We start from the raw sequence: 10,582 nt of genomic DNA on the forward strand, positions 1-10,582 counted from the left end.
AGAGAAACCCTGTCTTGAAAAAGCCAAAAAAAAAGAGGTCAGCTTCTACCTACTAATTGTAATTAACAGAGTCACTCAAATCCAGCTGGGGAGGGGGATCCTCCTCCTGTTAGCATGCTATCCTACCGTGGCTCCCCCTGTGGTGGTGCCTCTGTGGGCTGTGCGTATCTTCACCGAACATCCTTTCACTAAATGGGTATTGACAAAGTAACACATGCAGATGACTGGGGCTGTGCTTCCTGCACTGAGGAGGCTCCTCTACCCAGTGGCAGCTTCCCTGGATCCAGCCGAAGGCGTGAAGGAAGTGGCTTTGACCCTGCTGCCCCTGCTTACTGGGAAGCCTGTTGCCAAAGCCGCCTCTCCTACGTGTTCGGAATTAGAGAGTTCCCAATGTTAGTTCAGCGAACCTCCCCAAGAGCAAGGCAGATTAGAAAGAGCCTTGATGGTCGGGTTTTGGAGCTGACGTTGGCACGAACCAGTGGGATACTTAAGGATCTTTCCTACTCATGCATGTGTGCCTGCTTTGTGTGACACTACCCTTTGCTCGGGCACCCACAGGATAATAAGTGAACCTGTTCCGAGGCACATATCTCCGTCGCATCAGCACCTGGCAAGATTTATCTGATAGCACAGACCTGGAATAAATTTTGGCCTTCCTCATCTCTCTCGCGTTCCCTCTGTTCTAGTTCCCTTTCACGGCTGTGATAAACGCCATGAACGCGTGCAGTTTAGACGGTAGAGAGGTTTATTTGGCTCTCACTTCCTGATCACAGCACATCCCTGGGGGAAATCTGGGAGTATAGAAGCAGAATTTAAAGGAGTAACCACAAAAGGAGTACTGTCTACTGAGTTCCTCACAGGCTCACCTGCCCCGAGAACAGTGTCGCCCACAGTAGGCTGAGCCCCCCTCTTCAGTTAACAGGTCCCCCACATTCATGGTCACAGCAGGTCCTATGTGGACAGTCCCTCAAATGTGACTGGCCTGTAAAGTTGACAGTTAACAGACAGCTGACTAGGATACCCCACCCTTGTCAGCCCGACGCAGAAACACGTCCCTTTAAAACATAACCTTGTCTCAAGTTCTTAGTATCACAGTACAAAACACACTACAGCTATAAAAAGCCAAAGCCTCTTAACTCGGGGATCCTGTAAAACTAAAAAGTTTCCTACTTATTCCAAAAAGGAAGAACCAGGCCATAAAAATGATTAGATCAAAACAAAAACAAAGCCCAGCAGTGTAAGTCAGAAATCGTGTTGCTCACTCTCTGACAACTGGAACTCACACAACATTGTGTAGTCTCCCAGCTCTAACAGGCTTGGGCAGTCCCGCTTCTCCAGCTCCGCCGTCTGCAGCAAGCACAGCTCATAGGTTTGAGCTGGCTCCTCTGATACCAGCTGCTTTCCTGGCATCCGTCTCTGATATCCAGGGGTCTCCATTGCACCTGAGGCTGCACTTTCACCAGTGGCCTCTGATGCTTGCCTGGCATACCAGACTTCAGCTACCCTCCATGACGGCCTCACGCCTTTAAAACCAGTTCCACCCGAACAACACTTAAATACTGTTTGCCAAGTCCTACTGCAAATGCAAAATACAGCCTGCCTCCCATGGACCAGCTCTTCGCTCTCACTGTGAAGAAATAGTTCTCTGTTGTCTCCAAGACGTTCAGAAGACCTTACTTCAATGGTGCTGATCTTTCATTGGTCACAGTGGGGTTTCTGGCCCCAGCTCACCCAGCATCCCAACATTAACCTGTCAGTACTATTGATCTTGTTGGTCACTGTTGATTCTTCCACACCAGATCATCAGTGTGCACACATTTTTTAATCAAAGTATCATGCTTACACCCCCTACCATCACACCTCAATATTGCCTTTGCTACCCTCTGAAACCCGTGTTTCTCTAAGCATTCTTAGCTTCCAAGATCCTACAAAGGGTGACCCATTAAGTTGTAAGTACTCACCAGGAGGAGGCAGGCCAGTCTCATGAGTTCAAGGACAGCCAGGGCTACTTAGACAAACCCTGTTTCCAAAGGGGCGGGTGAGGGAAACTTCCACATAACGTATATCTCCTTATCATGGAGCCTGGCCACCCAGGTCACAGCAACCATGCTCAGTCACCCGAGGGGATGGTGGAAACCATCTATAGCCCTTTTGCCATGAGCCAGTACTGTTTTTGCACTTAGAAAACCAACTTGTCTTTCCCAGGCCTTGCTGCTGGGCCTCTCTGCCCATTGAGCTAACTACATGTTGAGACAGATGGTCCTTGGCATGTCTAAGATGAACTCACTGTAATGATAAAAATAAAACAGCGCAGTTCCCTGAGGGGCAGCAGCGGGCAGCAGGCCATAAGGGGCAGCGGGGCAGCCAGTCCCACAAGGAGCCCTGGCAGGTGAGAGGCAGAGATGGATAGGAATGCCATGCAGAGAGAGTGGGTGTTTATTTATTGGGTTATGGAGGGGAAAGGGGAGAAGGGGGAAGAACAGAGAAAGAGAAACAGGGTGCAGGGAGAAGAGAAGAGAAGCTACCTCTTCAAGAGAGAGCTGGAAAAGAAGGAGCTTGGGCTGGAAGGGAAGAAGGAAGGAAGATCTGCTTGCCTTGGTGGGGGGGGGGGAGTGGGTGGGGCTTGTCTCTTAAAGAGACAGGACAGACTATTATATAAACTCATTAATGGAAAACCATGAGTGTTGGTCCTTACCTCTGATCCCAGCACTTGGGAGGTTGTAGTTCAAGAGTTTTCTTTGGCCACCAGCTCACAAATAAAGACAAGGAGACTAACTATTAATTATGGAAGCTTGGCCGATAGCTTAGGCTTATTCCTAAATAGCTCTTATACTTACATTAGCCCATTTATATTAGTCTGCATTCCATCACTTGGTGTTACCTCTCTTCCATCTTTCACCTCCTGTTTCCTCTCCTTGTCTCCTGGCCACTCCCAAGTGCCTTGATTATCTCTTCCTACTTACTCTCTCACCTTGAAGTCCTGCTTATACCTCCTGCTGAGCTGTTGGCCAGTTCAACTCTTTATTAAACCAATCACAGCAGTATATCTTGACGTAGTGTACAGATATTCCACGAGAGGTCATCAGAAGGTCAAGTGGCTAGTCAGTCCGCTGGGGCTAGAGAGATGGCTAAAAGGTTTAGACTGTCCACTGCTGCTCCTAGCGCCCAGCTCAGGTGCCTCACAAGATCCAAGGAATCCGATGCCCTCTTCTGGCCTCCATGGGCACCTGCACTCACACACATACTAGAAATGAAATAAGTGAGGTGTGGTGACACATACCTTTTTTTTTTTCTTTTTAAGTGCATGTGTGTGTATTTTGTGTGTATGTACATGTGCCTTGTTTTCATGTGTGCCACATGCGTGCATGTGTCCCTGGAGGCCAGAAGAGGGCATCGTATCCCTGGAATTGGAGTTACAGGCAGTGGAGCTGTCGGATATGGACGCTGAGAGTCCAACCTGGGTCTTCTGCAAAAACTTTAAGTGTCAAGCCAGGCGGTGGTGGCCCACGCATTTAATCCCCGCACTCAGGAGGCAGAGACAGGTGGATCTCTGTGAGTTCAAGGCCAGCCTGGTCTGCAAGAGCTAGTTCCAGGACAGGCTCCAAAGTTACAGAGAAACCTTGTCTCGAAAAAACAAAAACCCTACAAGTGTGCTTCACCACTGGGCCATTTCTCCAGCCCCCAACACACACCTTTAATCCAGCATGGGGGAGGCAAAGGCAGACCGGAGTTCCAGGCCAGCCAGGGCTCCATAACCAGACCCTATCCCAGATAAATGAATAAAGGAATGAATCCTTAAAGAGGTGTTGGAAGGTCCAGGAAGATGCCCCAGCCAGGCAACAGGTGGTGTTTGGATAGTGTGTTTTGTCCTTGTTACTTGTGTGTGTGTGAGCATGAGTGTGTGCTTGCTCATTCGTATGTGCTTGTGTGTGCCATGGCAAGTGTGGAAGTCAGAGGAAGTCTCTTCTCCTGTAGGTCCCAGGTGGTCAAGGCTTGCGCAGTTAGCACTTCCACCTGCCGAACCACCTGGCAGGCCCTGCTGGGTTTTTGTTTCGTTTTAATGAAATCTTCATTGCTTCTCTCCAAACAGACAGCCACAGACAGTTCTTCTAATTCCTCACAGAAGAGGGAGCAGCATACAAGGACAGTCTCCTCCCCCACGTCATGTGAGCACCGGAGGATTTATACCCTTGACCCATACCCTGTGGACCATTACCACCCCGACCAGGTGAGCAGAGGACTTCATTCCCATGGAAACACAAGGACAGCTCCGCACTGGCCTTTTCCCTCCTTCTCCCCCGCATTACCCACGGCCATGGTGGAAGTCCGGGTGGTAGCACCTTGCCTCACTCACCCTGTGTGTACAGCTCTGTCTGCTTTTATCCAGATCGCCCCATGAGGCGGGGCATCAGCATCTCTGGTTTAGAGCTGTGGGGTGCCTAGGAGAAGGAGGTCCAGGCCCACGGAGTACTTGGACAGGGTGTGGGACTCCCTCTGTTCCTCCATCCAAAGGACCTTGCTGTGAAAGCACAGGGTCCAGTCAAGGAACACTGCAGACTTGGTCCGCACCCCCAGCACGCGGGCTGTAGGCCCAGTCTTGCTCAGGGAGATGTAACTGCAGTCTGAATTCAATAATTCAACACATATGTACTGAGTGGCTCTTTTCTAAAACAGGTTCCCATATCATGGGAAATAGACAGGTGCCCCTGTGGGTTATGTGGCCTCTCGGCTTGTAGTAGGAGGCTGCTTGTTTGTTCCCAGCTTCTCAGCCCCGAAATAACCACACAGAAACCATATTATTTGCAATACTGTTTGGCCAGTAGCTTAAGCGGTTTTCTGGCTAACTCATATCTTAAATTAACCCATATCCATTAATCTGTGTATCGCCACGAGGCTGTGGCTTACCAGCTAAAGTTCCCTGGTCTGTCTCTGGCAGGGCTACATGGTGTCTCCTGACTCTGCCTTCTTTCTCCCAGCATTCAGCCTAGCTTTCCCCGCCTAGTTCTGTTCTGCCCTGCCATAGGCTCAAAGCAGTTCTTTATTAATCAATGGTATTCACAGCGTACAGAGGGGAATCCCATATCACTGGCTGACTTGAAATGAAAAGAAGCAAGTACTGGGCAGTGAGATTTTGCTTCATTTTTGTTGCTGTTTTAAGATGGTTTTACTATGCTATGTGCTTCCTAATATTTTGATATCAAAGTGTATTTTGGTTGTTTTGTTTTTTTAAACTGGACGTGGTGGCATAAACCTGTAGTACTGAATTTGGGAGGCTGAGGTAGGCCAGCCTGGGCTACATGGTGAGTTCCAGACCAAAAATGAGATTCCCATCTTAACAAATGAAAAAACTCAACAACAGAATATTCCATTTTAAACCAGGACTGCAACCCCAGCACCTGGGAGGTGGTTGTTGTGTGATCCAAATACATTGAGGGGGAGGGGGCAGTGGGATGGCTGGGTCTGCCTAAGTGGTCGTGGTAGATAGTGGTCATGGCGGATAGTCAGGACAGCAGGAGCCTGAAGCACCTGGCCACATTGTATCAGCAGCCAGGAGAATCCCTGCACCTGGCTGACCTTTGCCTTTATATACAATCCAGGATTCCAGCCCTGCAGTAGGTACGCCTCCTCAATTAGCTTTATCAAGGTATTCCCCTGAAGGCTGTCTCCCTAGTGACTCAGCAGGTTGATCATTGAGATTAACCCTCAAAGGTGCTTGTAGGATTCCAATCTGGAATCTTCTTATCTTTCTCACCTTTGTGCACCTGTGATTTCAATCAGATAACACTTATGACACAGGCTAGTGGACTTTGTACTTTCTTTTTTCCTCCCCACCCCCACCCCAGGGAGTGATAGCTCAAACCTTAATCCCAGGCAGAAGTACACAGATCTCTGTGAGTTCAAGGCTAGCCTGGTAGGAGAGCTCACCTCTAAATAAATAAGCATCTGGCACATTGTATAAAAATGTACTGAACTGCTGTACTCTGTTCAAGGTCCACTCAGCACAGGGCATCCTGAGCGCAGCTGACCTGAGGGACAGGAGGTGAGATTTGTAAGGCAGGGCCTCTTTTTCCTCTACATGGGAATGCTGGACTCACCCTCGTACTCCTTTACAAGCCAGACTCCATAGCCCAAGCTAGCAGAGAACTCACTGTGTTGCAGAGGAAGTCCTTGAATATACTGATCTCCTGCCTCGCCTCCCAACTGCCGGGATTAAAGGGGTGGTCTCGGCACCTGGTCTATGGGATGTTGAGAACTGCTTAACTTCAGGGCTTTCTACTTGCTTGGCAAGAATTCAACAGCTGAGCTCAAACTGCTCTTAGGGTGGGCAAACCTTCCAACGAAAACCGTAGAATTTCGGGGCTCTGCTCATAATTGAGGCTCATCTGGGAGTGAGTGACAAGCTGTCCGTAAAAGGTTGTCAGCTCTTCTCCGGATCCCTGAAGGAAGGGCTGGTAGATCTTTCTCTGATGGCTGACTGTGGAGCCTCCGGCTGTAACAGTCTCTGGTTTTTCCCTGGACAGCGGCTGCCGAGGTCCTACCCCCAGGTCACCTTCCCGGAGGACGATGAAGAGATTGTACGCATCAATCCTAGAGAGAGGATCTGGATGACCAGCGGCTATGAGGATTACCGGCACGCGCCCGTGCGCAACAAATTCCTGGATACCGCGGAGGACGCGGACTCCTATGTGCGCTTTGCCAAGGGCGAGGTGTCCAAACACGACTACAATTACCCCTATGTGGACTCCACAGACTTTGGCTTCGGCGAGGATCCTAAAGGCCGTGGTAGCAGCGTTATCAAGACGCAGCCAGCCAGGGGCAAGTCCCGGCGGCGCAAGGAGGATGGAGAGCGCTCCCGCTGTGTGTATTGCAGGGACATGTTCAACCACGAGGAGAACCGGAGGGGCCACTGCCAGGATGCGCCCGATGCCGTGAGAACTTGTATCCGCCGCGTGAGCTGTATGTGGTGCGCTGACAGCATGCTCTACCACTGTATGTCGGACCCCGAGGGAGACTACACGGACCCTTGCTCGTGCGACACTAGCGACGAGAACTTTTGCCTCAGGTGGTTGGCATTAATCGCCTTGTCCTTCCTGGCCCCCTGTATGTGCTGTTACCTTCCCCTTCGGGCCTGTTACCACTGTGGAGTGATGTGCAGGTGCTGCGGCGGGAAGCACAAAGCCGCTGTGTGACTCAGTTTCCTGCTTTCCCCCCCTACGGCCACAGCCACAGGGAACTTGTCTCTTGCATACCCCACCCCACATCTTCTCCCCAGGCTTTCCTGGTCCCTAACAACATCATTCCAAACCTGGGGAATCTACCACTCCTGTGTCAGCCACATAACCCATTCGTTCGCTCGCAATGTTCTGAGAAGAGGAGCCTTCTGCATAGACGTGTATGTTATCAGCCTGTGATCGCGCCGTCTTATCCACGTGTTGATTTCCCGTCCTGCCTCCCCACCTCTTCCAGTTCTAAGGAACCTGCAGTAGAAACGTAGATTCGGAGGGGTTTAGAGTTGATTTTTTCCTCTGCGATCCGGTTTGCCTGTCGCTAACGAGCACAGGTTCGTCAGAGATGTGACCGAATGGTGAGCTACCGTTAAGTGTTGTAACCTGCAGTGTGTTGTAACTTCGGGAGGTGAGCAGAATAACTAAACAATAATAGGGCTTTAACTCCGAAAGCCAAATGCCCGCAGCTACTGCGGTTTCTGTCTTTTGGACCATCAGTGTCTTTCGACCATCGTCATCTTCTGCCCCTCCCCCACCTGTTGAATTCATTCACTCATGCAAAGCAGTTACCTTTAAAATGACTTGAGAATTGAGCCTTAACTTCAGATTAACTTGTGAGAATCAGGAAAAATTCCTCAAATTGCATTGCATCCTCTTAGACCAGGGTTAGAAAGGGGATTTTGGGTTTTTATGAGCCTGCCCAGTTTACCCCTAAAATAGAACTTTTTTTAGAATTATATTACCACTTCTAAAAACCTTAGCAATATTAGAATAACACATCAATGAAATAAATTTTCCTCATTGTTTTTGCAAACCAAATTTATTCAAACACAAACCAGTGTTCTGCGATCAAGTTCCGGTTGAAAAACACTAGAAGTTGTGGTAGATAAAACTGTAGCCACTCCCCGCCCCCTGCAACTGTTTTATATTATTCAGGGGGAACTTTAAGTACCATAAAATTTGTGGTGCCTTGCGTTTTGTTTTAGGCTTAACGTTTTGGTTTTAATTTGGGGCTCGATTCATTTATACTTAGGAAAAAACAAGGCCATATGTAAAAACCCTTCCGATGCCTAAGTGTCTTCTTTTCTCCTCCAGCTCCTCACCCACACTTGCCGCTTAGGGTGCACAGATAAGGGTAGATCACCAACCGATTCTACCTGTCGCTGAGCCACATAAAAGGCTTATAATTTGCTAGAGGAAGGAAAGGAACATTTTTTAATATATATATATGTTGCAAGGAATAGCCAAATCTTGAAGAAAAAAGAAAAGTGAAAGTGGTTACCTATACCTAGCATAGTACAATCAGAACTTTGTGGGGACCATAAGGGACATGCTCATTGCCGCTGACTGTTCTTCCCGCCAAGATCTTTCCGTGGTAATCACCAGCGGAAGGCAGGCCCGGTCCCTTCTACTTCTTCCCTCTCCCTTTACTGCACACAGGATATCAGTCTTCAAGGAAAAAGACTTTTTTCCAGTGTGTTGGTCATACTGGGAAAACGCTAGCCACTCTTACCGTTGCGGCAGTGTGTTCTTCCGCTGGCCTTGACAGCCTGTCTTGTTTCTGTAGATGACGGATTGTCAGCTCATTGGCGTGCTTCTGAGTCAGTTGGTAGATGTTTTCCTTTGCTGGGATGACTGGTTGGGACTATCTGTTGTACAGAAGGTGCAGAGAGCTACCATCATTGTCGATGGAGGGGTCTCCAGGCCAGGAGACCTAGACTGCCTCCAACCAGCCTCCAGTGCTGTGGAGAAACTGCCTGTCCTCGGCCTTTTCTCCAAGGCACCTATCTGCAAAGCACAACACTAATCTCTTTCCTCAGACCTCAATTCAAGTGCCCCTATTTATTTCACTAAGAGCCCAGATCCCAGTTGCTTCACGTTGGTTGCCCTTGGCATTCTTCCTTCTTTCTCTCCCCCACCCCCTTGCTCATTTCCACCCTTCTTGAGAGTTACGCTAGCAGATCTTACTCCATGCACCGTTTTTTGGTTTGTGAAGGCAGCGGTTAAGGGCACAAAGACAGCTGTGGGGACGCCGATGTAAATATGTTCAATTGCCACACTGCAGCTGAACGGTGTGGAGTGTTTTCCCAGTCAGCTTTGCCATGCTGGTGTCAATCGTTTGAGAGAAATTATTCAGATTTTTATTTTTATATCTGTGGTAACAAAACTTAGCCAAAAGGTTTCCTGTTCAGAAGTTTCCCTGACTCCCCCCTTCCCCCCCCCACCCAAGCTATTTGCTCTCATTAACAAATTAAAGTGCCTGAAGCCTAATTCATTCACCTGTATACTAAAACCCCTGTTGTATTGATTTTTATAAGCCTTTTTACCTCTGTAAAAATATACATACATATATATATATATATATACAAGTGTATGATGTACATTTTAGTTCTTAACTTTTTTATGGTTTCTAATATGTATGACCAATGTAGCCATTGCTTTCAAATGTACCATGTAAATATAAACACATCCTATGAGACCGTTCGCTGTGGGTATTTGTCTGACTGGAGTCCTCGCGCGGGATGGGCTGAGGTTTCTTTGGCAGCACACGAGGATGTGGATCTGTTTGTCCTTCCTGCCTCTGGTTGTGTGTCCCCTCCATCCACAGGACTCCCCCCTTCCCTCCCCTCCTGTCTTCCCTACAAGTACTCCTCAGAGAGAGGGCTGTACTTTCTCAGAGCTGTTTCCTACACATCCTTGCTAAAGCCCCAACGGAGGGCGTGGGGTCAGGAGACAGTTCTCCGAAGTCTTGGTTCCAAGTCTGCTCTTGGCCCACTTTCCAAATGGATCTCTTGGATGCCACAGAGCTACAGTGGCAGTCCCCAGGAGAATATAAAATAGATGTTTGAGGGTTGTAAAGAAAATGACTTCTCCATAGAACGGTAAAGAAGTGTGCAGACTTCCCATCCTTGTTCTGATGTTCCCCAGAAGTGGGGGGCACTTTTCTAAGCCCCTGGCAGAGGTCAAATACAAGATGGATGCTAAAGCTTAGGTAATGGGGGACTCTGTGCCCCCTCCCCGAGAGCTGGTGTGGGAGGGGACATCGTAAGACCTCACTTGACCTTCACCATCCTGGCGTTTTACAGATGAGACACCAAAGCAAAGAATGGAAGCTAAGGTGACCCACAGTCAGAAGGCAGGGCCTGGTCAGGCTGTCTAGTGACAAACCCCAAGTTCTTAAAGGGCCTTGTCCCAAGCTTCTGGGTCCATCCCTGCTTCAAAAGTGAGCCGGGACTAACTAGGCCACCGTTCAAATTGCCTCAGGAAGCTGGGCGGTGGTGGCGCACGCCTTTAATCCCAGCACTCGGGAGGCAGAGACAGGCGGATCTCTGTGAGTTCGAGACCAGCCTGGTCTA

At 49.0% G+C, this 10,582-nt stretch overlaps 1 protein-coding gene across 1 annotated transcript in view; it reads left to right on the forward strand.

Moving 5' to 3' along the window:
* Spred2 (sprouty related EVH1 domain containing 2) overlaps nt 1–8,531 on the forward strand; it is a 107,292-nt gene extending 98,761 nt beyond the window's left edge. Inside the window, exons 5-6 of the mRNA XM_005366481.3 lie at nt 4,091–4,228; nt 6,522–8,531. Coding sequence (XP_005366538.2) covers nt 4,091–4,228; nt 6,522–7,190 — 807 coding nt within the window. The 3' untranslated portion in view covers nt 7,191–8,531. The remainder of the gene's footprint in view (nt 1–4,090; nt 4,229–6,521) is intronic.
* The last annotated feature ends 2,051 nt before the right edge of the window (nt 8,532–10,582 follow it).

This window comes from Microtus ochrogaster, unplaced genomic scaffold, assembly GCF_000317375.1.
Source record: "Microtus ochrogaster isolate Prairie Vole_2 unplaced genomic scaffold, MicOch1.0 UNK9, whole genome shotgun sequence".
Classification (NCBI taxonomy): Eukaryota; Metazoa; Chordata; class Mammalia; order Rodentia; family Cricetidae; genus Microtus; species Microtus ochrogaster.